At 45.7% G+C, this 25,942-nt stretch overlaps 1 protein-coding gene across 1 annotated transcript in view; it reads left to right on the top strand.

Annotated features, from left to right (window-relative positions):
* Positions 1-23,879, top strand: part of LOC140201725 (glycogen synthase kinase-3 beta-like) — a 73,856-nt gene extending 49,977 nt beyond the window's left edge. Inside the window, exons 7-10 of the mRNA XM_072266305.1 lie at positions 6,227-6,324; positions 8,094-8,189; positions 9,074-9,260; positions 22,811-23,879. Of these exons, the coding sequence (XP_072122406.1) occupies positions 6,227-6,324; positions 8,094-8,189; positions 9,074-9,260; positions 22,811-22,869 (440 nt within the window). The 3' untranslated portion in view covers positions 22,870-23,879. The remainder of the gene's footprint in view (positions 1-6,226; positions 6,325-8,093; positions 8,190-9,073; positions 9,261-22,810) is intronic.
* The last annotated feature ends 2,063 nt before the right edge of the window (positions 23,880-25,942 follow it).

Below are 25,942 nucleotides of genomic sequence, written 5' to 3'. Positions count from 1 at the left end.
CATGAAACCTTCCTGAACACACCTAACAAACTCCACCCTATCTAAATCCCTTGCTCTAGGGAGAGGCCAATTAATATTGGGGAAATTAAATCCCCCATCACAACAACCGTGTTATTATTGCACCATTCCAGAAATTGTCTCCCTATCTGCTCCTCGATATCCCTGTTACTATTGGGTGGTCTATAAAAAATACCCAGCAGAGTTATTGACCCCTTTCTGTTTCTAACTTCCACCCACAGAGACTCAGTAGACAATCCCTCCATGACTTCCTCCTTTTCTGAAGCCGTGACACTATCTCTGATCAGCAGTGCCACGCCCCCACCTCTCCCCCCTGTCCTTTCTGAAACATCTAAAGCCTGGCATTCTAAGTAGCTATTCCTGCCTCTGAACCATCCAAGTCTCTGTAATGGCCACAACATCATAGCTCCAAGTACTGATCCATGCTCTAAGCTCCTCCGTTTTGTTCATAATACTCCTTGCATTAAAATAGACACATCTCAAACCATCAATTTGAACGCATCTCTTCTCTATCACCTTCCTATCCTCCCTCTCACACTGCCTACAAGCTTTCCCTATTTGTGAGCCAACTGCCCCTTCCTCTCTCTCTTCCGTTTGGTTTCCAACCCCCCCCCCCCCCCGGGGCCTATTGAACCTCCCTGTCCCTATCCCATTCCCCTTTGAACCTCCCTGCCCACACCACAGGATCCCCATTGAACCTCCCTATCCCTACCGCAAGTTCTCCATTGAATGTCCCTGCCCTTACCCCCAGGTTCCTCATTGGATCTCCTTGCACCTACCCCTCGCAGTGTTTACCCACTCATTTTGCTACCTTGCCCGTCTTCAACATTGCCAAGTGACACTTGGAACCAGTTGTTAACCCTTGTTGTACCCCTCAGGATTGTTTAGGAATTGACAGGCACTCCTTCACAGAGCTGTTCAGCACAGAGATCATCCCTTCCAGCCCGCCTTGTCCGTGCTGACCATGATGTCTGTCTACGCTCATCCCATTTACCTGCTTTAGACCAGTATCTTCAATGCCTTTTAAATGATGTAATTGTATCGCTATCCGCCACTGCCTCTGGTAGCTCACTCCAGGCAACCACTACCGTCTGTGTGGAAGGTCTTGCCCCTCACTTTTGAGACTGATCTCAGGTTCTAAGCAGCACAGCCAGAGAAATCTCTATTGATTTTGGTTTATTATTGTCACATGTACCAAGGTACAGCGAAAAGCTGGTATTGCACACTGTTCGTGCAGATCAATTCATTACCAGTGCATCGAGGGAGAACAAGGGAAAACAATAACAATGCAATAACAGATCATAATGAGGTAGATTGTGAGGTAAAGAGTCTGTCTTGTTGCACTGAGGAACCATGCAATAGTTTTACAGCAGCACAGTAGAAGCCGTCCATAAGCCTGGTGGTATATACTGTGCTTTCAGGCTTTTGTATCTTCTGCCCTTATATTCTCTCTTGAAAAACCCCATAGCAAGTCTGAAGACATGGGAGACTGCAGATGCTGGAATCCAGGATAATAAAAACAGAACAACGCTGGTCAGTCAGTTCTGTGGAGGCAGAATGTGTAAGTCGATGTTTTGGCTTGGCCCTGCATCAGGGGCCCTGAGGGAACAGAATAGATAGCAGTACAAACAGGGGTAGTAGGGTATGGGATAGAGTTTGTGCTTTTCCATCTGCCAATCATCCTTCCTCTCTCCAATCTGGGTTTATCTTCCAGCTTCTATCCTACCCACTCTCCACCTGGCTCCATCTGCCAATCATCCCCTCCCCATCATTACTCCATTTGTCAATCATCTCCTCTCCACCTGGCTCCACTTACTGGACTCTGTCCTACACGCTCTCCCACTTGGCTCCATCTGGTAATCATTCCCCCACCCTTTGTGATCTGCTAAACACTGGCCATCTGCCCTGCTCCCTTCCCCTTAGCCCTGATGTGGAATGGGGACCGACATATTCTGCTTCTGCATGTGCTGACTGAGCTACTGGTTAGTCATGTGCCAACGTTGTGTTCCTGGTTGCTGTCTGAAGTCTGTGCTTTCAGTGGTCACCTCTCATTCTTCCAAGCTCAGGCATACACAGGCTTGTAGGACAGACCTGCCATTCAACTCAGTTTGTCAAACCATCGCTCCACCCAGTCGCTTGCAAACAAATTCTTCTTTAATCAGAGAGACCGAACTTGTGCAGTGTGCTCCAGATTCATAATCATCAGGGCTCCTTAATATAGGGGTAAGCTGGTTCTACTCTTGTACTTGTTTACTTTCTCCAAAAGCCCATAGATTATTGTTTGGTGTTTTTGTACTGGATTGTGTGTTAGGACACCCACTCTGAGTACCAACAACGTCACAGTTGAGCTTATGTACTCTTGACCTGACAATCTACCTCATGATCTTTCACCTTATTGTTCACCTGCACTGCACTTTATCAGTAGCTGGTACACTTTATTCTGCATTGCTATTATTCTACCTTGCTCTACCTCAATGCACTGTGCAATGAATTGATCTTTATGAACGGTGTGCAAGATAAGCTTTTCAAACCAATTCATATGCATAAGCACAGTTGCAACTGAAAACTTATTTGCAGCAGCATCACAGGCATGTATTGTTAGATTTTATAAAAGCATTCACAAAAGTGCAAATTAAACATAAATCATACACAATTTTTAGAAGAAAGCACCATTAGTACAAGAAAAATAAAGTAAATTGTAATACAGTGATCAAAGTCGTGGTGTTGCTCTCCTGAGATAGTTAAAATATTCTGCTCGTTAAAATGTACTCCACGTTTCTAAGGTTTAGATTCACATTTCTCAATAGTATGGACACCCCTTGGGCCATGTTCTTGTCCATTCATTTAATCTATCCATATCCCACTGAAGCCCTGTACATCCTCCCCCAGTGTCCCAACCAGCTCAGCAGTTTGCCATTTTGTTCTTGGTCCACATTCACATTTCATCCATTTACTCGGTTGGTGAACAGCGGGTTCCATGATGATAAGTTGGGCTCTTGACCTCACAACCAACCTCCTTATGATCTTGTACCTCAATGCATTGTGTAATCTGTATGAAGAGAAAGACAAGCTTTTCACTGTATCTCAGAACGTGTAACAATAATATTCCAATTCCAACACTAGTCTCTATGGCACCCACTGGTCACACCCTCCCAACCCAAAAATGACCACTCAGTCCTCTGTCCATGCCAGTACATTAACTCCAATGCCATGTTCTTTGATTTCATAATTTATATTTGATTTATTGTTATCCCAAATAAGCATGAAAACTTTTACATGCCAGTTATGCAGATCATTTCTAATCACAAGTACATCGAGGTACTACAAAGGGCAAAGAAGTAACAAAATAATACGGCACCTCATCAGGGGCCTTTCAGTACCTGAATACAACACATTCTTTAACCATTTTGTTAGTTGCAGCCTGACAGTGCTCTAATAATACTTAAGTGAGTGTTCAAGAGAACCAAACAGCAGTCCAGATGAAAGGTCTCAACCCAAGACGTTGACCGACCAACCATTTCCTTCCATGAATGTTGCCTGACCCGCAGAGTTCCTCCAGCATTTTGTGTGTTGCTCCAGGTACCATCGTCTGCAGTCTCCTGTGTTTTCACCAGGATGTTGCTTGGACTGGAGGATCTTAGTTATGGGGAGCATTTGGAAAAGCTAGGCTTCTCTAAGCGGCATTTCAACAGACACTGAAATAGGCAAGGCATATGGAACTAATTTAGGCAAACAGGATCGGAGTAGATATGCAAACTCATCAGCATGAATGTAATGGGCTGAAGGGCCCGATGTGGTACTATAAACCTCCGTGAATTCCCCTTCATAAACCCATCTTTACTCTGTCCAATTATAGTACCTGCCAACTGCTCTCATGTCCGTTTAGTAACAGTTCTAGTATCTCCCCCACTGTTGTCAAACCAACTGCAGTTTCCAAAGTTTCACTCTGTCCTTTCTAAAGCATTATCATTATATTTGCTACCTCTCAGTGTGTGGGAACCTCTCCAGAGTTGAATCACTGCCACCTGCTTCAAAGCCCTTGGAAAGCAGGATGTCAGGTCCTAGGGGAGGTGGGTGTGCGGGGTGGAGTTATCAGTTTCCTTCCTATTAAATTCTCCAATTGATCCTAATTTCTTTGAACTACTGATAACAATCCAGACCTGCTGATCTTCACCATTTCCAGGAAACTCTCAGCACCTTTGGTGAAGACAGCATAAAATGTTGGCTTAGATTCTCAGCCAGTTCCCTACTCCTGTAATTACTGTTGCCACTGTCTCTCATTAACACAGAATGACATTTGGTAACCTTTTCCTTTTTACAGGCCCTTCAGCACACAATGTCTACTAATTAAATGCCTCACTAAACTAATCCCTTCTGTCTACACAATGTCAATATGTCTCCATGTCCTGTACATTCATGTGTCTATCCTCGAGCCTGTTAACTGCCTCTATTATATCTGCCTCCACCAGCAGCCCTGGTATCACATTCCTGACAAGTAATTCTCTGTGCAAAAAAAAACTTGTGTTTGCGCTTGCTCCCCTCCTACCTTAAATGCACACAATCTAGTATTAGGTATTTTGACCCTTGGAAAAAGATACAAGCTGTCAAATCTACCTATGCGTCTCTCATAGTCGTATAAACTTCTGCTACTTATAAACCTCAGCCACTGCTGATTCATAGAAAACAATCCAGAAATGCACAAAATACTCCTAATGTGGCCCAACCAGTTAAAAACAGCTGCAGCAATACCTCCTGACTTTTATCATCAATGCCCTGACTAATGAAGGTAAGAATGCCATATGCCTTCTTTACCATCCTATCCATCTGTTGTCTCTTTTAGGGAGCTGTGGGCTTGCACCTCAAGTCCCCTCTGTACATCGATGCTCCTACCATTTTATTGTATACAGTTCTCATACATTTGACCTCCCAAAGTGCAATGTCTCACACGGGTTAAACTCCGTTCTCCCCTGTTGATGTTTCCGACTGATCGATATTCTGCTCTGTTCTTTCACAACTTACTTCATGATCCATAGCTGAATTGAATTGACTTTACTTCTTACATCCTTCACATACATGAGTCAAAATCTTTACGTTACATCTCTGTCTAAATGTGCAATGTGCAATCACAGTAATTTATAATGATTTATAATAAATAGAACAGTCAGTGTAACATAGAGCACACCCAAATCAGCATGAGTTCATCAGTCTGATGGCCAGGTGGAAGAAGCTGTCCCGGATCCTGTTGGTCCTGGCTTTTATGCTGTGGTACCATTTCCTGGATGGTAGCAGCTGGAATAGATTGTGGTAGGGGTGACTCGGGTCCCCAGTGATCCTTTGGGCCCTTTTTACACACCTGTCTTTGTAAATGTCCTGAATCATGGTAAGTTCACAATTACAGATGCGCTGGGCTGTCCGCACCACTCTCTGCAGAGTCCTGCGATTAAAGTAGATACAGTTCCCATACCAAGCAGTGATGCAGCAAGTCAGGATGCTCTCAATTGTGCCCCTGTAGAAAGTTCTTAGGATTTGGGGGCCCATACCAAACTTCCTCAGCCATCTGAGGTGAAAGACGCACTGTTGTACCTTTTTCACCACACAGCTGGTTCCACCAAGTTGTGTGTTATCTGGAAACCTAACTAACCAGCACACCTGCATTTATGCCCAAGTCATTTCTGTCATCACAAGTAGAGGTCCCAGCACTGATCCCCGTGGAACACCACTGGTCAAAGACCTCCAGTCAGAATAACACCCTCCGCCACTGCTCTCTGTTTTCTATGGCTGAGCTAATTTGTAATCCTGTCTACCAAGTTACTATGGGCCTCATCTTTGGACTTCACCTCCCTTGAGGTACCTAGTTCCATGCTTTACTGAAGTCCATGTTGACAACTTCTACAGCCCTTTATAAAGGTCAATCATCTTTATCACTCCGCAAAAAAACTGAATCAAGTGTGTAAGACATGACAAAGTAGTGCTATGAAGTCCCTGCTTTTCTAAATGTGTGTAAATACTTGACCAAAGAAGCTTCTGCAATGATTTCCTCACTATCGTGAGTTTGTGACAGGGCAGCGTATAACCTCAGGAGTGTTTGATGGGACATTGTGGAGGGCGCTTCACTCTGTGTCTGACCCTGTGAGTGTCTTGATAGGACAGTGTAGAGGGAGCTTCACTCTGAATGACCCGCTGACAGCCGATATTCTCTTCCTTGTAGACGTCTGGTCGGCTGGCTGTGTGCTGGCAGAGCTGCTGCTGGGACAGCCCATATTCCCCGGGGACAGTGGTGTGGACCAGCTGGTGGAGATCATTAAGGTGAGCGCAGAGGTGACCATAGTGGCTGGCCGTGTTGGAGAGGTCATGGCAGTGGGACGGGGAGGGGTGGGCATGGTGTGGAGTGGCTGCAGGTGGAGAGATGGTTTCACACCTCGACCTGGACTAGCCCCCAATGTTCCCGCTGTGGAGATCACACCAGCTCCAGAGAGGTGTACCCCGTTACATCCCTCACACTGACGGCTGTTCTCCCTCAGCACGTATCAGCTCCTCCTCTACTGACTTTCCTTCTTGTACAAGTGAACCCTAAGGTCCCACTTACTACCACAGTACAGCAGGTAGAAGTGTTACCCCCCCCACCATGATCCCGTACGTTATCCCCCCATCCTGTGTTTTCCTTCCTTTTAAATAGTATTGAACTTATTTAATACAAAAGTCACAATTCCATTTTTTTCTTAAAAAAATAATAAGGCCATGTGTCCAACAAGTCATAATTATATAAATTAAACAGTTAATATTTATACAATATCCAAAGCACAAAAAATATAATGGGTTCAGAAAATAAAACCATGTGTTTCTATAAAGGACCAGCAACATGAAGGATCACACCCACCTTGCTCATGGACTGTTTGTCCCACTCCCATCAGATGGGAAGCTATGTACCATCTACACTAGGATCACCAGACTTTCCGCAAGCAGTAAGGCTGATCAACACCTCCACCCACTAACTGAGCCTTTCTCGTCCCCAATCACCACTACTTTATCTAATTTCCTGTTAGTCTCCTTATGTACAGACACTCATGTGTCTAGCATCACTTTATGGACATACAAACGTACAAACAATCTGTGTATATAAACTATCTTATATATTTGTTGTGTTCTTTTTATTATTATTGTGTTATTTATCTTATTGTTTATTTGTACTGCATTGGATCCAAAGAAATAATAATTTCATTCTTCTTTATGTGTGTACTGGAAATTACATTACACAATATTAAATCTTAAATCTAACTCTATTGAGTCCATTAAGAAATATCTAGAATTAAGAAATTCTTACACTCAGAGCTACACAAGCCATTGACCCCAAAATGAGAACAATGTGTCTGCATACAAAATCTGTCAAAGTACGATCCAGCACAGAAGAATTTCAAATGAATTTCAGGACAAAGAAAAATGAAGCACCATTTCTACTCAAACTGAAACAGGAACTTCCAATAAGTGACTTAAAACTGGGATTTACTGAATGAAACATAACACTTTATGCAGCATGCAATTTCACATTCATGTCACAGGTAACACCAAATAGTTCAACTGAGTTACAACAGACACACTGATGTCCAATTAATTCCCAATCCCCCCCCTCACCCCATGACAGTTTAAATTGGTTGTAAAAATCCAATGGATGCTTCTCTTGTTAAAGCAACAAACAAATGGGTTGTAATCATAAAAATGAATACAAATCCTCCCACTTTCCAACAATGTGTGGATCAGTGGGTTAACAGCTGTAAATTAACCCCTTAGTATGTGGGTAAAGGGTAGAATCTGGGGCAGGGGGAGTATTTCAACGAGAATGTGCAGGAAATGATCAGCAGGAATTCAGGACCTGGTCCTGTGTTGTAATTTAAATAATCCTCGTGTCCAAAATGGATAAAACCACGTGCACACTCCTGTTACCTGCCATGAGCCTGCTCCTCCCCAATCTCTTCTTGGCTGGGACTCTCAGCAAACCTCCTTCCCACCTGCCAATTTACTGGTGTGTCAGTTCCCTTTTCTCTGAGCTGGTGACGAGGTTGAATTTTCTCTTCCCACAGATACTGGGCACCCCTACCCGGGAACAGATCCGCGAAATGAATCCCAACTACACAGAGTTCAAATTCCCACAGATCAAAGCACATCCGTGGACAAAAGTGAGTACCAGCTGTGAATCTGGGGCTCTGAGTTTTGGGAACACTCACCGCTGAATTCACTCAACCCTATGCTGAGCCTCCGTCAGTCCCACTACCATTCTTTCCCACTCCTGACCCTGCCACATCATCCCCACACCTCACGGGCTCCTGACACCATTGTACGGTGTTTTGGAGACAGGAGTCGGGTTGAGTAAGGCAGTAGGAGTATTAAGATACAAAAGGCTGCAGATGCTGGGATCCGGAGCAACAACCAATCAGCCGGAGGATCTCAGCGGGTTGGGAAGCATGTGAGGGGGAAGGAATTGCCAGTTTCAGTTCCAAACCCTGCATTGGGACTGGGGAATTACCCCAAACTCAGACAATTAAACTGGAATCACACCAGAGAGATTTTGTAGGTCAAGGGGTATCTGTTGAGGCAGAGGGTTGGTGGAGACCCTGCATCAGGACTCCAAGTATCTCTGCAAGTGACTTTGAATGTGAACTATCCCTCCCCACTCCACAACTGGGCTCCCGCAGATACCATATCTGCAGTCTCTTGTGTCTGTGGTGGTCAGGTACCTGTATTGGTGACCGATGGTGGAGATTCTTGGTCACATCCAGGGATGGGCCTACTGCTCTTTGTCCAGGCAGCCCTTCACCACAGTGAGAGGCAGTTCCTTGTTCTGAGACTGACAGGCAACATCCACAGCACCATAAGACGTAGGTGCAGAAGCCAAATATTCGGTCCATCAAGTCTGCCCCGCCATTTGATGATAGCTGACAAATTACCCCTCTCAACCCGATTCTCCTGCTCAATTACTGTTGATGCCTTTACTCCTTACTAATCAACAACCTATCAACCTCCATTTTAAATATACGTAATGGCAACTCTTTCCCCACCACAGGTCTTCAAGGCGCGGACCCCCCCAGAAGCTGTAGCGCTCTGCAGCCGCCTGCTGGAGTACACACCTGCCCTTCGCCTCTCCCCACAGGAGTCCTGCGCCCACCCGTTTTTCAACGAGCTGCGAGACCCCAGCACCCGGCTGCCCAATGGCCGGGAGTTGCCTCCCCTCTACAACTTGAGTCCAGCCGGTAAGTTCGGGCGTGGTGGGGTGGGTGGGTCATCAGATGAAATTTGTCATCCGGCTGCAGGAAGGATTTACGGGGCAAGTTGGGGCAGGTTAGTTCATAGCACATAGAAGCAGAATTAGGCCATTCACCTAATTTTTTTGGCGTGTGCGTGTGCGTGTCCGTGCATGCGTCTGTGATGATGTCTTTTTCACGGCTTTTACAAGGCGCAGAGCGAGAGAGAGACTGTGTGGCGCGCCACTCCTCACACAGACATTTTTGCAGCATTTTTCCCTTTATTTTACGAGGTCGAGTTGCGATCTCGACACTCAACCCAGCACGGATGTAAAGTGTACTCGGGAGCGGACCTGACTAGTTTCGAACTCAGGAACCTCTGCTCCCAGGTCCCGCGCCGATGTCATTGCGCCACCAGCCGGCCCATCATCAGCTTTCCGTAATAATTGATGCTCCCCCTTTCCCCCCACCCTCTCTCCCCCAGAGACATAGGTTGCTGGTGTTGCTGAGATGGGCAGAGACATGCAGTATGACACTGGGACTGGATGACATAGGCACAGCTGCAGAGACGTGGGTACTGGGACTAGGTGAGATAGGCACAGGGGCAGAGAGATAGGTCACTAGGACGGATGAGCTAGGCAAGGGGCAAAGACACAGATTACTGGGACTGGGAGAGTTACACACGGGGCAGAGACATGGGTCACTGGGACTAGGTGAGATGGGCACAGGGTGCTCTCTGGGACTGGGTGAGGTAGGCATAGGGCAGAAGCATTGGTCACTTGGAGGGCTACTGGCTGTTTTAAGCCCAAGGCTAGAGACGTGTTCTGAATTCGGCTTGCAGTTCAATACCTAGTAAATCAGTTTCTCGATCATATAATGCACTCTCCCATGCTAAAAATGTAAACACGTTGTACATTAAAGAGAAGTGGGAGAAAGTAGCGGGGTTGGTACTTTCAGAGGAGGCTTGGGGGAAAATCTGCAGCTTTCAATGGTCCTCGACTAATTCTTTGACTTGGAGAGAACATTGTTGGAAAAACATTATAAGATACTTCAAGACCCCATATCAGGAAAAATATAAAGATACAAACATGACGTGTTGGAGAAGGTGTGGCTCCAAGGAGGCAAATCATTTTCATATTTTCTGGGATTGCCCTAAATTAAGTCTATATTGGGAAAGTATTCATAGAACATTAGTTAAGGTACTTAGGTCCCAGATACCTCTGAACTTTGAGACGCTCTATTTGGGGCATGTATTGTTTCTTGAACAGAAGGAAGATATAAAGTTGCTGCAGGCCCTCTTAGCGGCAAGTAAGAAATCAATCACTAGAAAGTGGCTAAATCCAATACCACCTACATTAGAAGATTGGCACGAAATTATTTTGGAAATATTTAAAATGGAAAAGTTGACTTACTCCCTGAGAATTCAAAAGAAAAATTTTATCAAATCTGGAATAAATGGATTGAATATATAACCCCAATGCGAGCAGACTGTAGATGACTCTCCTAATGATTTATACTGCTCTTCTCATCAACACAGTAATATTGCTAACGTAAGCACCCCTAGTCTAAATGTCTTTTTTTTTGTTTTCTTTTGGAAAATAGAGAATTAACACAAGTAAAGGAAAAGATTTGGGAAAGGGATAAAAAATGATAAAATTAAGTAAATAAGTACATAGGGATTGGATAATTATGTCTGGGGGCAGGAGCAAGCGTGAACAAATTAGGATATAAACACCTACAATGGTTGTTACATAGGCTTACATACAACATTTTGGACCAGTAGAAATGGTCCAGAAGAGATATATGGAAACTATTATTACTATTTTTCTTAACAACTAATACCATTACTTAGCCTAATAGATTAGAATTACCACTGTACATAATTATCTATTTAAGTGTCTAATTTCCTTTTATATCATCTCAATGTGTACTTAAGAATGTATAAATAATTATAGTTTTATACATATAAAAAAATGGAAAAGGTTATACATGTGAAAAAAGTACATGATACTTGTGAATTCCTTATCCAAATAAAAATAAAATTTAAAAAAAAAGAAAAGAGAACACATAGAGCCATCTCACCTATGACAATCTGAAAACTGCAAGGTGTCGTAACCCCTCACCTTCCTCCCCTGCCCCCCACCATCGATGCACAACTGGGAGAAGAATGTGCCTTCTCTGTCTGCTCCCAAACGTACACTGCTCCAAAGAATCACATTATCCAGAAATGGGTTCTTCACAGAGTATCCTGCAGTTACTCTGTACTTCAGCCCTATTCCCCAGTAGTCCATCCCCTTCTCTGACTCGGCCGTTAAAGTGCATGTTCAGATGCTACTTCAGTTTGGTAAGGTCCGGATGCTCCTTCAGTGCTGAGGGACTCCCTGCTTCCTCCAGTTGACTGCACCTGTCAGGCACCCAGTACCCTTCTGCACTGATCACATCTGCCAGCATGTGGTGCATAGCCCCTCGCACTGTCCTGTTCCCAGTGCTCCATATCAGACACACTGAGTGTCTGCCTCCACGTCCCCCTCCAGCAGCACATTGCAGTTTCCAACCCCTCCAGGGGAGAAGGATTGCTCCTCTTCTCCTCTTACCATTTTCCCTGAACTGTGTCATGGGGACAGGGTTTGTACTTCTATTTTCTATGCCTTTCATAACTTGTAGATGTTTGTTGTCCCGTGCACCAGTACAGTGAGGTACAGGTACAGCGACAAACTTGCTTGCAGCTGCATTGTAAGCATGTAACGACGAACAGCTCACAGGATATAAATTGCACATAAATTATATACAACATTGAATCAGAGTCAGTTTTATTATCACTGTCGTACGTGAGATGAAATTTGTTGATTTGAAACAGCAGCACAGTGCAAAGACATAAAATTGGTATAAATCGCAAAGTTTTTAAAAGTGCAGAATAATGAGGTAGTATTGATGAAATTATGGACGTTCAGGAATCAGATTTATGGAGGAAAAGAAGCTGTTCCTGAATCGTTGAGTCTGGCTCTTCAGCTCCTTGACGGTAGTAATGTGAAGAGGGCATGTCCCAGATGTGAGGGGGTCCTATGAGAGACTGCAAAACAAGACCTTTGTGCATAAAAAAAGACAATCTGAGACAAGCCCACGGCAGTGCAGAAGGTGATCCAAGATGTACTGGGGCTGAGGTGGGGGTTAAGTTTGTGCAGGTCAGTTCAAGGACTGTATGGTTGAAAGGAAGTTCCTGAACCTGGTGGTGTGGAACTTCAGGCTTCTGTATCTTCTGCCCGATAGTAGCTGTAAGAAGAGGATATGAACCGGATGGTGTCATCCTTGATGTTAGATAGTGCCTCCTGCAGATTTTGTCAGTGATGGAGTGGATGGTCCCATGGACAACTGGACTTTGTCTACTACTCTCTGCAGCTTCTTGTGATCCTGTGCAGTGGAATTGTCATACCAAGCCATGATGCAACCAGTCAGGATATTTTCAGCAGGTCATCTGTGAAAGTTTGGTCATTTATTTATTTACGTGAAACAAACCCTTCTGGCCCACTGAGCCATGATGCGCTGCAACCCACCTACTTAACCCTAGCCTAATCATAGGACAATTTACAATGACCTACCAGTACAGTACATCATTGGACTGTGGGAGGAAACCAGAGCAGCTGGAGGAAACCTACACATACACAAGAAGAATGTACACACTTTCTTATAGAGGACGCCGGAATTGAACTTTGAGCTCCAATACGAGCTGTAATCATATCCTGCTAACCGCAATGCTGCCGTGGCATGTTTGATGGCTTGCCAAATCTTCTGAAGCTTCTTAGAAAGTGGAGACACTTCGTCATGATTGCATCGGTGAGCTGTTCCTGGGACTGATGTCAATGCCTGGCAATTTGAAGCTGCTGACCCACCAAGAAGAACTGGCATGTGGTCTTCCGAATTACCCTTTCTGAAGTCATTGATTAGTTCTTGGGTTTCATTGTCTGAGTGAGAGGTGGTTGTGCCTCTGTGCGCTGACTCATCACAGCCTGTGCTTCAGCCAACGGCTTATGATGCCACCAGTGAATTTGTAAATGTAGAAAAAAAAGTAGAGAAGGGGGCTAGTTGTGCAACCTTGAAGTGTCCCTGTTGATAGTCAACAAGAAGAAGATAGTATTATTGATCCACACTGAGATCTGACGATGAGGAAGTCGAGGATCCATTTGCAGAGGGAGTTACAGATGACTGGGTCTCAAACCAATTCAACTCACTCAACAGTGTTGTCTGATGGCGTACATCAATAACCTGTCGCTGATGCCCTGCCTAATTTCATCAGGACTACTCAACACAGCCTCAGTCCAAATGAGGGCCAAGAGCTTGACTGTAGGAGTGAGGTGTGAGTAACTCCCCTGGATGCAAGGCAGCATTTGACCATGTGTGGCATGAGGGAGCACTGTAAAAGCAGAAGTCCAGGGGCATCAAATGGACCCAGGCGCCAGCAGCAGAGACAGACAGGGTGGTGAAGAAAACAAATGGTGGTGTGTTTGCTCACCTACAACTACTGATGAGACCAGAAGCCAGACAATAACAGAACAAGCTGGAATTCAAACGAACCCTTTTTTTTCCCGAAAACCCGCACCAGTCAGCTCAAGCTCAAACTTATGCTCCTCAGGACGACTATTTAAATGGTTTACCCCAGAACAATTGAGTCCTTGATTAAGACAATGACCAATCAATGAAAGTCAGCCTGGGATTTCAGTTGACCACTAGGTGCTGATTATTTTGGCTTGCCCTAACACCTCCCTCTTGAAGATGATTACCCGTAGGATTTGAGCTGAGGGTTAATTTGGAATGGAACAACTGGTTTACACTAATGATTAGTCCTCCTTAGTGGTTGTAGGCTGTCACTTTCTTCTGATGTTTCTTTGTGTTGGTGGTAGGTTCGGTTGGGGTAATTTGAATCTTCCAGGAGGAGTTGGTTCAGCTCTGTTTAAAGATTTACCCAATGAACTTGTTGAACCTTTGGGAACATGTGGCCGCAACTGGTTGAAGTGGCAATGCCAGTGATATCTGCCTACAATAATTTCATAGTACACTTTCCCCATTTGACTGACAATCTGACCTGGTACTAAGGAGGCTTGCCCATTATGATGCTGCCTGGCCCACACTGCAGCTCTGGGCTTGACTGATTTCACCCATCGACCAAGGTCAATGTGCTGTCTTTGTACACCTGACTATCTCCTATCTTAAATGTTGGATGCTGTGGCAGCATCACATTCAAAACTCTGTAGTTTTCTTCGCAAAAGCATTTCAGCTGGAGGTTTCCCCTCAAGGCCTGGATGAGGTGTAATTCAGTGTATCAGCAGAAATGTGTTGAGTGCTTCAGACGATGCTCCTTCCCCTCTTGATTTCAAAGATGACCATTTGAAGGTGTGACTGTGGATGATATGGGTGTGAGTGGATGTGGATAATTCCACCTCCACTGGCAGAATGCAGCAAACTGCTGTCAACTCAACTGAGTGCCATTGTCAAAAGCGAGCTTTTCTGGAATTCCAAAGTGACTGAGGATCTGCATCTGCTATTGAATGGTTGTCTCTATCATTGCTGACTTCATAGTTAATACTTCTGGCCACTTGAAATGGGTGTCAACCAGGACAAGACAAGACACTCATTGACTGGGCCAGCGAAGTCAATATGTACTCAACTCCAAGGTCTGGTAGCCTGAGGCCATGGTTGTGGATGGGCTCTACTTGGATTCTTTGAACACTGAGTACACTCCCTGCATATGGATGTGATATCTTCATCTATACAGAGTTTCTTGCCAGGGTTTTCATTTGATTGATGCCTGGGTGACCATGGTGGAACTGTTTCAGTACTTTTGGTTGAAGTATTCTTAGAATTATTATCCTTTTTCCAAACATTAGGCAGGAGTCCACAGTTGAGAGTGATGCCTGATGTTGATAGAAGGGTTACGACATCTTTCTCAACCTTAACTGGCCATCAATTAATGAGGTATCTAGAGATATGCTGAAGAAGGGGATCTGCTGATGTTTCTGCTCTGATTTTGTGGACCGTGGCTGGAAGATCTTCAGCAGTATCCGATACAACCTGGTGGACTTCACAATCAATTGAAATCACAGCCACAACTGCATCTTCATTTTCATTAACCTGCTGGTTCATAAGTCTGGAGAGGGCATCTGCCTAACCTAGTTTCAGGATTGCTGTGTATTTGATTTCAAAATCATAGGCTAATGATTTTGCCCGCCTTTGGTGTCTGTGCAGCATGGGGTTGGCTGTATACACCGGGATGCCTTTCTTGGACTCAAAGATGGAGGAGTGATTTGTAAGGAGAGTGAAGTGTCTGTCATAAAGCACCTTGTGGAATTTATTCACTGCAAGGTGATTCCCAAGACTTCCTTCTCAATTTGCCCATATTTCCTTACTGCTGCAGTCAGTGGGCTGGCTGCTTGCATGAAAACTTTTTCAGAACCATCAGGGGATATATGGGATGTGACAGCTCTCATTCCATAGCTGGACACATGCTATGATGATTGGCAGCACTGGCTTGAAATGAGTCAAGAGAAAGTTGAATCACAGCATATTCTTCACCTGATCAAAAGCTTCGTAGCATTGTGTGGACCATTTCCACATAGCACCTTTGTTGAGCTGGATATTCAGTGGTTCCCTTAGCCTGTGCATTGCTGGGGGAACTGCTGAATAATTACTGGCCATGATCATAAACTGCTGACATCTGACAGCGGAGGAATCTTCAAAATAGAAGTGATTTTTTTTTAGGATCTGGGTGACGACCATGCTCATCCATGCTGAATCCCAGATACTTGACTGAAGACATCATGGGGCTGCATTTTTCAGCCTGAAATTGTAATGCAAAGTCTTGTAGTTTGTTGAAAACTTGGTCCAGGCAGTGGCAAATCTGTATCCATCACAAAGATGCCATTGAGGTAAGCAGCAACCCCATCAATACCACACAACATGGTGTCCATTAGCTGCTGGAAAATTGAAGAAGCTGCCTTCACCCTGAAGGGCTGACAGAGGAAGGCAAACAACACTCTCTGTGTTATAATTGTGAGAAGGTTCTGTTAAATTTCTGTCACTTTTGCCTGGAGATAGGCTTTAGCCAAGTCCAACTTTCTGAAGTAGGGACCACCGTTCAATTTTACAAAATGCTGGTAGTGGGTACCAGTGTTTCTCTGCCACATTGAGACCAATTCAGAAATCTGTTCATAACCTAACTGTACCGTTGACTTTCCTGATAATGACTATAGGAACTGTCCAATGGGAGTAGTTGACACCTTTGATCACACCAGCTTCTTGCAGGCAATCTAGCTCTAGCTTTTGCTCCATGATTTGTAGGGCTGCATATGGTACTGGTCTTTTGGGACAGAAGACTGGCTTTGTGTCTGGGAGATGGAGTTCTGCTTGCAGTTTGGTGCAGCCACCTAAACCTTCATGAAACACTGTTGCATAGCGTTGTGGCAGTTGTTAAATGGTCTCACATACTGATGGTGGCATGGTGTCAACTGACATGATTTGAATGATCATTCTCTTCATACAGACTTCATCCAGAGGGATGGCTGCAGAGATCAAGCTTGTCCATCCATTCCATTGCAAGGAGATTCAGATCTGGCTGGTCTGTTAGGTAACACACACCATTGACTTTATTACTGTTCAGCTTCTCCATGCACTGCAGTTCACTAATCAGTGGAGGGGTCCAACAGGTGGAATGATGAGTTGATTTGACTGGTGGCCACGTGCATTTGGAAGTAAAGGTGATGTCTGACACCGTGTCAAGTTACAGATTGACCAACATACCATCTCCTGGGAGCAAGGTCCATTTTGAATGTGACTATTAAATTCCTTGTGGATTTTGATGGTTTTTGAAACTTCGATCCTTGTGTTCCACTGGCCTTGAACAGTGAAGAATAGCAAAAGCACTCTTTGTCACTATGGCAATGGCATTTGCTGCAAATGTGTTTCTTGTATTGGCATTTTTCTGTTAAGTGCCTTGCACCACAGTTCCAATAAGCTGTGTGATGATGTCTGGGCCATTGGGCACTACATTGACTTTGTTCTGTTCGACCAGGTTTGGAATTGGGTTTCAGGTTGATCAAATGCTGACGTTCTTGAGTGACAGCTTGTTGAGTCGTATCAGGGTCTTGCTCCAGTCTGGCCAGGGGCCGTTTGCGAATGTCTGCATTGCCAGGCACCTGAAATCGTCAAATAAAGATCAGACATTTGAACTGTGATTCAGTCATGTTACGCAGCTTGAACTTCTCATATTTGTGATTGACGATGCCGGCATATGTGATAAAGTCATTGGCAATGAGTTTTAGGCAACAGTAGCGAACACTGAAGAGAGATGACTGCTCTCCAAAAACACTTGTTAGCTGTTGGACAGTTTCATTAAATGCTAGGTCCCTCGGGCTCTTAGGAAGAATGAAGTTAAAATAGCGCTCATGTTCAGCGGTACCTGACTTGTGGAGCAAATTGCATAGTTTAGAGGAGATGTCTTTACTGGTGATCTCAACCCAGAATATATCTTCATAGCACTTGAACCATGATTCAAACGTAACTTCTGAAGTGGTATCGAACTGTAAGTTTGAAATAGATGCAACAACTGATTCTCAGTCTATGTTACAAGCCTACACCGATGACTGTCCCACACTCTTCCTACGCTACATTGCCAACTACATTGGTGCTGCTTCCTGAACCCATGCTGAACTCGTCAACTTCATCCACTTTACCCCCAACTCCCACCCTGCCCTCAGATTTACCTGGTCCATTTTCAAAACCTCCCTCCTCTTTCTCGATCTCACTGTCTATCTCTGGAGACAGCTTATCTACTGAGATCTATTATAAACCATAGATTCTCATGTCTACCTGGACTATACCTCTTCCCACACAGTTACTTGTGAAAATGCCATCTCCTTCTCACAATTCCTCCACCTCCACAGCACCTGCTCTCAGGATGAGGCTTTTCGTTCTAGAATAAAGGAGATGTCCTCCTTTTCAAAGAAAGGGGCTTCCCTTTCTCCACCATCAACGCTGCTCTCAATCGCATCTCTTCCATTTCATACATGCCTGCTCTTACCCCAACCTCCTGCTACCCTACCTGGGATAGGGTCCTCTTGTCCTCATCTATCACCCCACCAGTCTCTGCGTTCTGCACATAATTCTCTGAAACGTACACCATTTCCAACAGGATCCCACTACCAAACACATCTTTCCCTCCCCACCCACTCCCCCCAACCTTCTGCTTTCCGCAGGGATCACCCCCTATGCAAATCCCTTGTTCATTTGTCCCTCCTGGCACTTATCCTTGCAACTGGAACAAGTGCTTTCCCTACCCCTACACCTCGTCCCTCACTACCATTCAGGGCCCTAAACAGTCCTTCCAAGTGAGGCGACACTTCACCTGTGAGTCTTTTGGGGTCATATACTGTGTCCGGTGTTCCCGGTGTGGCCTCCTGTATATCGGTGAGACCCGACAGAGATTGGGAGACTGCTTCACCAAGCACCTACGCTTTATCCGCCAGAAAAAGCTGGATCTCCCAGTGGTCACTCATTTTAATTCGACTTTCCATTCCCATTCCGATGTGTCTATCCATGGCATAGGTTGGAGGAACAACACCTTATATTCCGTTTGGTAGCCTCCAACCTGATGGCATGAACATCGATTTCTATAACTTCCAGTAATGCCTCCTCACCCCCACTTCACTATTTCCCATCCTCTTTTCTCTCTCTCTGTCACCTTATCTCCTTGCCATTGCCTCCCTCCTCCACTCTTTTCTTTCTTCCATGGCCTTCTGACTCTTTCACCAATCAACTTCCCAGCTCTTTACTTCCCCCTACCCCCTTTAGGTTTCACCTATCACCTTGTGTTTATCTCTCCCCTCCCCCAGGTTTTAAATCTACTCCTCAACTATTTTCCTCCAGTCCTGCAAAGGGTTTCAGCCCGAAACGCCAACAGTACTCTTTTCCTCGATGCTGCCTGGCCGGCTGAATTCCTCCAGCATTTTGTGTGTGTGGCTCGGTAATTTCCAACATCTGAGAGTTTCTCTTGTTTGTGACTCGTATGAGTTCTGTTCAGTGTTTGACACCAACATCATTGGACTCACTGACAACCTGCCGGTTAATGTTTCAATTAACTTCAGCTGTGCCGCATCAAATTGAGTTAGTTTGTTCATCTTGTAGGATTGTGTGCAAGTCTTCTGCTGAAATTGCCATATCATTATAATACATTACCTCGTCGCCAATTCGTTGTGTTCACTCACTTATAACTACTGATGAGACCTGAAGCCAGACAATAGAATAAGCTGGAATTCTAAATAACCCTTTATTCAGAAAATCCACACCAGTCTCAAAACTCAAGTCAATTCAAACTCTCACTCCCCAGTACAAATAATTAAGTGGTTTACCTCAGAACATCTGAGTCCTCGACTGGTTCAATGGCCAATCAATGAAAGTCATCCTGGGATTGGTTTCAGCTGACCACTAGGTGCTGATTGTTTTGGCCGGAAACAGATGGAATTTTTGCCTTCATCAGCCAGGCATTCAGCATAAGCTCAGGAATGTCCTAGTAAAACATTGCAATATTGTGTAGTTCTGATCACCACACTATAGGAAGATTGTGATGGCACTTGAGAAGGAAAAGAGGGGATTCCCCAGAGCAGTGACACAAGTCTTTGAATGCTGGCATCTGGAGCAACAAACAAACTACTGAAGGAACTCGGCAGTCAAGCAGCGTCTGTGGCGGTGGGGTTGGGGTGGGGGGGGGGAGCTGTTGGGGAAGAAACCTTCAGTCTTCTGGGTTAAAACACTGCATGGACACTCAAAGCATCAACATTTCCTGAGACAAAATCTGCAAGAAATCTAAAGCAACACACTGCAGGCCAGGCAGCATCTGTGGAAAACAGTCCACGTTTTGGGCTGAGCCCTGACGAAGGGCCACAACCCGAAACGTCGTCTCTACTCTTTTCCACAGATGCTGCCTGGCCTGCTGAGCTCCTCCAACACTTTGTGTGTGTGTTGCAGCAATTTCTAACACGTTGCTCGACATGCTGAGATCAGAATCAGGTTTACTATCACTGACTTTTTGGTGAAGTGTGTTGTTCTGTGGCAGCTGAATTACAAAAATTAAATAAATAGCGCTGAAAAGGAATAATGGGTTAGTGTTCAGAGGTTCATGGACTGTCCAGAAATTTGATGGTGGAGGGGAAGAAGCATTTCCTAAATCCTAAATCATTGAATGTGTGTTTTCAGGCTCCTGTACCTCTTCACTGATGATAGTAATCTACCATAAATACTGCCTGGGCAGGGCGAAAAGCATTATCATCTCACCCTAACCATGGCCTTTTTACTCTCCTCCCATCCGGTAGGCGCTACAGGAGCCTCCGCTCCCGCACCAGCAGGCACAGGAGGAGCTTCTTCCCTGAGGCTGTGACACTGCTGAACCTCTCATCACAGCGCTAAGCAGTATTGCACCCATATTGTACTGTCTCAGTACTTTTATATTTGTGCGCTGTAGCACTTTTTTTATTCGCAGTTATTTTGTAAATAACACTATTCTTTGCATTTCTGGTCAGATGCTAAATTCATTTCATTGGCTTTGTATCTGTACTCGGCACAATGACAATGAAGTTGAATCTAATCCAATCTATTGAGAGGAGGGCACGTAGCAGTTGGTGAGGATCCTTAATGGTGGATGCTGTTTTCTTGAGCATCATCTTTTAACAGTGTCCTCGGTACTGGGAAGGGTTGTACCATGGTGGAGCTGGCTGAGTCTGCAATCGTCTGCAGCTTCTTTTCGATCCTGTGCATTGGAGCTGCCACATCAGACAGTGATGCAGTCAGTCAGAATGCTCTCACGGTGAACTGTAGGAATTTGCTGGAGTCTTCAGTGACATTCCATATCTCAAATTCCCAATCAGGTGTAGCTTCTTTGTTGATGCATCCATATGTTGGGCCCTTGGAGATGTTAACGCACAGGAGCTTGAGGCTTCTCACGCTTTTCACTGCTGAGCTCTTAAGTTCCTCCAGCAGGTTCCCCTCTTCCCCCCCCCACCCCCCCCCAGCAGGAAGTTGCCTGAGATGGCGGGCTTCAGTTACAAGAAGAGATTGGAGAGGCTAGGTCTGTCCTCCCTAGAGCAGGAGAAATTGGAGGTGGGATGGGAACCTAACAGGATCATTAGTAGTATAAGTAGCAAGAACGTTTTCCCAATATCAGTGGCATCATGACCCAGAGGGTGGAGATATAGGAGACGGGGGTCTAGAGTGGATTTGAGTTGCCTCTGTTTGCCCAAAGGAGGTTTGGAATGTGCTGCTGGAGGGAGTGGTAGAGGCAGAAATGATTTAGAGCACTGGAAACTGGGCAAGGGACCAGGTGCTGGCTGATGTCCGACTGAGTTGCAGTGGACTTCAACTCTAAAGGAGTACCTAGATCAGCACACGAATCATCAAGACACAGGAGGTTACGGAGCAACTGAAGATAGGATTTGATAGACGAGTTAGTGAGAATGAGAATCAGATGTATGATTACTGGCATATGACATGTAATTTGAAGATGAAAGATTAGCTTTGTCACATGTACATCGAAAAATACAGCGAAATGCATCATTTGCATCAATGACCAACTCAATATGCTAGGGGCAACCTGCAAATATCGCCATCTTTCTGACACCAACATAGCATGCCCACATCTTACTAACCCTAACCTGTACATCTTTGGAATGTGTGAGGAAAGCAGAGCACCCAGAGGAAACTCACAAGGTCATGGGAAGAACATACAGACTCCTTAAAAACGTAATTAAACCTGGGTTGCTGGCACTGTAAAGCATTATGCGAACAGCTAAGCTACAGTACAGTGTAATACATAAAAAAAATTACTATCTTACGATAAGAAAGAAATGAATGAAAAAATGGATAAGTAGTGCAAAAAAGAGCAAAATAGTCGCGCAGTGTTTGTCAGTGCATGGACTGTTCAAAAATATGATGCTGGAGAGGAAGAAGTTTTTCCTGAAAAGTTGAGTGTGAGTCTTCAGGCTTCTGTTCTGTTCCATCTCCCAATGTTAGTAATGAGAAGAGGGCATGTGGGGGATCGTGAGGGTCCTTAGTGATCTATGCTGCCTTCTTGAAGTGCCACCCTTTGAAGATGTCCTCAATGGTGGGGAATTTGGTTTCTGTGCTGTGTGATGCTGGGAGAAGTCTCACCTCACACAGAGGTCATTGCATTTGGAAGGCAGTCATCCTTGCCCCAGGACATGTCTGTGGGAGGTTCTGAAGGCAGTGTCCTAGGAATAAACGCTTTCAGTTGTTGTATTGATGACACTCCTTCTGTCAAAAGGTTAGACATGGGTGTGTGCTCTTGTCCGTTTTTGATTGCCACTGCTCAGACTGTGCCCGTAGATGTCTGTAGTCTGGATCTTCAACCCGCGCTTACTCCCTGGGCGAAGCATCAGTAGGGTCAGGAGGGTGCCAGGGAAAGGTGACTGATGGTGGGTCATGAGCTTGAGGGATGGAGGAGGAGAGGGTTCCCTCAAGCAGATGAACCAGCTTCATTATCACCGATTTGTTTCCCTCCTCAGGAGAAGCAACTTCGTCGGACTCGAACCAAGCATCCACCAGCACATCGTTTGCCAACTAAACCGAGGACTAGCAGCGCAGTGCACACCCTTCCCCACCCCTCTTAGCCCTATCCCTGACCCACCTTATCGTCCCCAACCCTATCTCCATCCTCATTCTCAACTCCTGTCCCCATCTCCATTCCTCCTACTCCTAACCCTATCCCACAGTCCCACAGTTCAGCTCAGGTACTCCTCCCTTCCCAAACTCCACACACCCTGCCTCCTTGTACTCTGACCCACTCTACATCAAACCCCTTCTCTCCTCTCAATCCCATTCACCTCTCTCCCCTTCACCCCTTTTCCTCTCCCCTCCCACCTGCCTGTGCTCTCCCCTGCCTCTCCCCACCCCATCACTCTCTCCCTCCCCTCCCCCCTCCCTCTGCCTCCCCTCCCCCTCTCTTCCTCCCCTCCCCCTCTCTCCCTCCCCTCCCCCTCTCCCCTACCCCCTCTCTCCCTCCCCTACCCCCTCTCTCCCTCCCCTACACCCCCCTCCCTTGCCTTCCTTCTCTCTCCCCTTCCCCGCTCTCTCCCTCCCCTTCCCCCTCGTTCCCACCCCAACCCCATCTCCCCCTCCCCCTCCCCTCTCCCTACCTCCTTGCCCTTACTCATTTGCTGTCTCCGCACTACCCTCCCATGTACCTTCCGTTCCTTATTCCCTGAAACCCCATCTTTTGCTGTTCCCAATTTCCTTCCCTCTGATTTCCATTGCCTCTTCTCTGCCTCCCCTCACCCTTACTTCCCTCTTCTGCCTAACCCCTCCCTTCTCCCCTTTGGTTCCTCTGTTCCCAACCCCACCCCTTGCTCCATCTGCTGGCTGCTGCACCATTGTAACCACCGCGTCTGGACGGAGGGCACGGCTCAGTCTTACCTGGTGCCATCTGCTCTGGCTGGCGTCTCCTGCGTGCATCTGCTCTCTGTCTGGGGCATTGTACAGTGTAGGCGGGTACATTGTTGGTCTGCCATCTCCTTCGTCTCTTGTTTTATTTGTCTAACATTTTAATTAAATCCAAAATGGAGTTTTTTTTTTAAAGCTTGTTGTCATCAAGTTATGAGGTGTGGTAACAGACCCTTCAGCCCATCTTGTCCATGCTGACCAAGGTGCATTCCTGAGCTAGTTCCATTTGCTCATGTTTGGTCTATATCCCTGTAACCCTTTTCTATCCACATGACCTGTCTAAACGTCTTCTAAATGTTGTAATTGTACCCATCTTTTCTGACAGCCCCCATTCTACATCCCACCACATTTTGGGTGGAACATCTTGCCCCTCAGGTCCCCTTTCTTTCCCCTCTCATTTTAAATCTTTCCCCTCTAGTTTTAGACTCCCCTACCTGACAATCCACCTTATCTATGGCCCTCATGATTTTATAATCTTCTACGAGGTCATTTCTCAGCCTCCTCAGGGAAAACAGTGCCAGCAACACTCCCCAAGGCCCTCCGATTTACTGTGCAAGTCCTGCCCTGGTTTAATTTCACAAAATCCATTGTTTTGTACTCGCCTCGGTTCAAATCCATCTGCCCACTTTCCCAGTTGACCATTATCTCCCATTGTAACTCTTTTCACTGTCAACTTTTGGTGTCATTCGCAAACTTGCCAATCATGTCATCTTCTTATCCAAATGGTTAATTTAGATGACAAGTAACAGTGGGCCTAGCACCAGTGCCTTGCCTTTCAAAAACGCTGGTAAATCCTGTCCCTCAGAAATCCCTCCAGATACATCCCCACCACTGACGTCAGGTTCACCGGTCTGTAGTTCCTGGTTTGTCCTTGCAGCCCCTCTTAAATAAAGGCACAGTGTCAGCCATCCTCCAGGCAGCCAGTACTTCACCCATGGATAATGAAGATACACAAATCTCTGAAGATGCACAGGATTGTGATGCTAGGATCCGGACTAACAAAAAAAACTACAGGTCAGGCGGCATCTGTGGAGGGAAATGGATGGTTGACGTTACAGATTGAGACCCTGCATCAGCACTGAGGATATAAACAGGAGATGGTTAGTATAAAGGGGGGGGGGGGTGAGGCAAGCGACGGGTAATTCTAGATGAGGAGGCATTGGAGAACGTATGGAGCCAGGTGGGCAGAGGGGGTGTGGAGAGAGTGACAGAGACTGGGAGGTCATCCTCTGCCTGGCTCCCAGCAATTGATCCATCTTTGTGTACATCTCCTCTTTTGGAATGTGTTTTGGGACATCTGTTTTCTTCCCTGAACTCTCCAGCTTCTGTGGTCTTCAGATGAGAAATATTCATTTCAGATCTCATCTGTCTCCTGTAGCTCTGCACATGAATGACCATACTGCTCCTTCAGGGGTGCCAATTCTCTCTCTAGTTATTCTTTTGCTTGTAAAATACGTAAATAATCTCTTGGGATAGGATGCCAAAGAGATCTCATGTCCTCCTTGATTTCCTCTTTAAGCATATTGCTACATCTCTTATACTCTTCAAGGATTCACTCAATCCCAGCTGCCTACTGATATTTGCCTCCTTTTCCCCAGTCAGAGCCTCTCTCTCTCCTCAGCCAGGATTTCCTCATTCCACTAGTCTTGCCATTCATTCTGTTGGCCCCAAACACACTCCTGATTTTAAAGCACGTCCCCCACTTGGCAGATGTCCCTTTACCTAACAACAGGCTGTCCCAATCAACGTATGCAGCTTACAACAGGAATTCTGCAGATGCTGGAAATTCAAGCAACACACATAAAATTTGCTGGTGAACGCAGCAGGCCAGGCAGCAGGTGCAGTCGACGTTTCAGGCCGAGACCCTTCGTCAGGACTAACTGAAGGAAGAGTAAGTAAGGGATTTGAAAGTTGGAGGGGGAGGGGGAGATCCAAAATGATAGGAGAAGACAGGAGGGGGCGGGATAGAGCCAAGAGCCGGACAGGTGATTGGCAAAAGGGATACGAGAGGATCATGGGACAGGAGGTCCGGGGAGAAAGACAAGGGGGGGGGACCCAGAGGATGGGCAAGGGGTATATTCAGAGGGACAGAGGGAGAAAAAGGAGAGTAAGAGAAAGAATGTGTGTATAAAAATAAGTAACAGATGGGGTACGAGGGGGAGGTGGGGCATTAGCGGAAGTTAGAGAAGTCGATGTTC

This window comes from Mobula birostris, chromosome 8 (genome assembly GCF_030028105.1).
Source record: "Mobula birostris isolate sMobBir1 chromosome 8, sMobBir1.hap1, whole genome shotgun sequence".
NCBI classification, from domain to species: Eukaryota; Metazoa; Chordata; class Chondrichthyes; order Myliobatiformes; family Myliobatidae; genus Mobula; species Mobula birostris.
The sequence above is the reverse complement of the archived record's forward strand: the minus strand, read 5'-3'. Positions and strand labels throughout refer to the sequence as shown.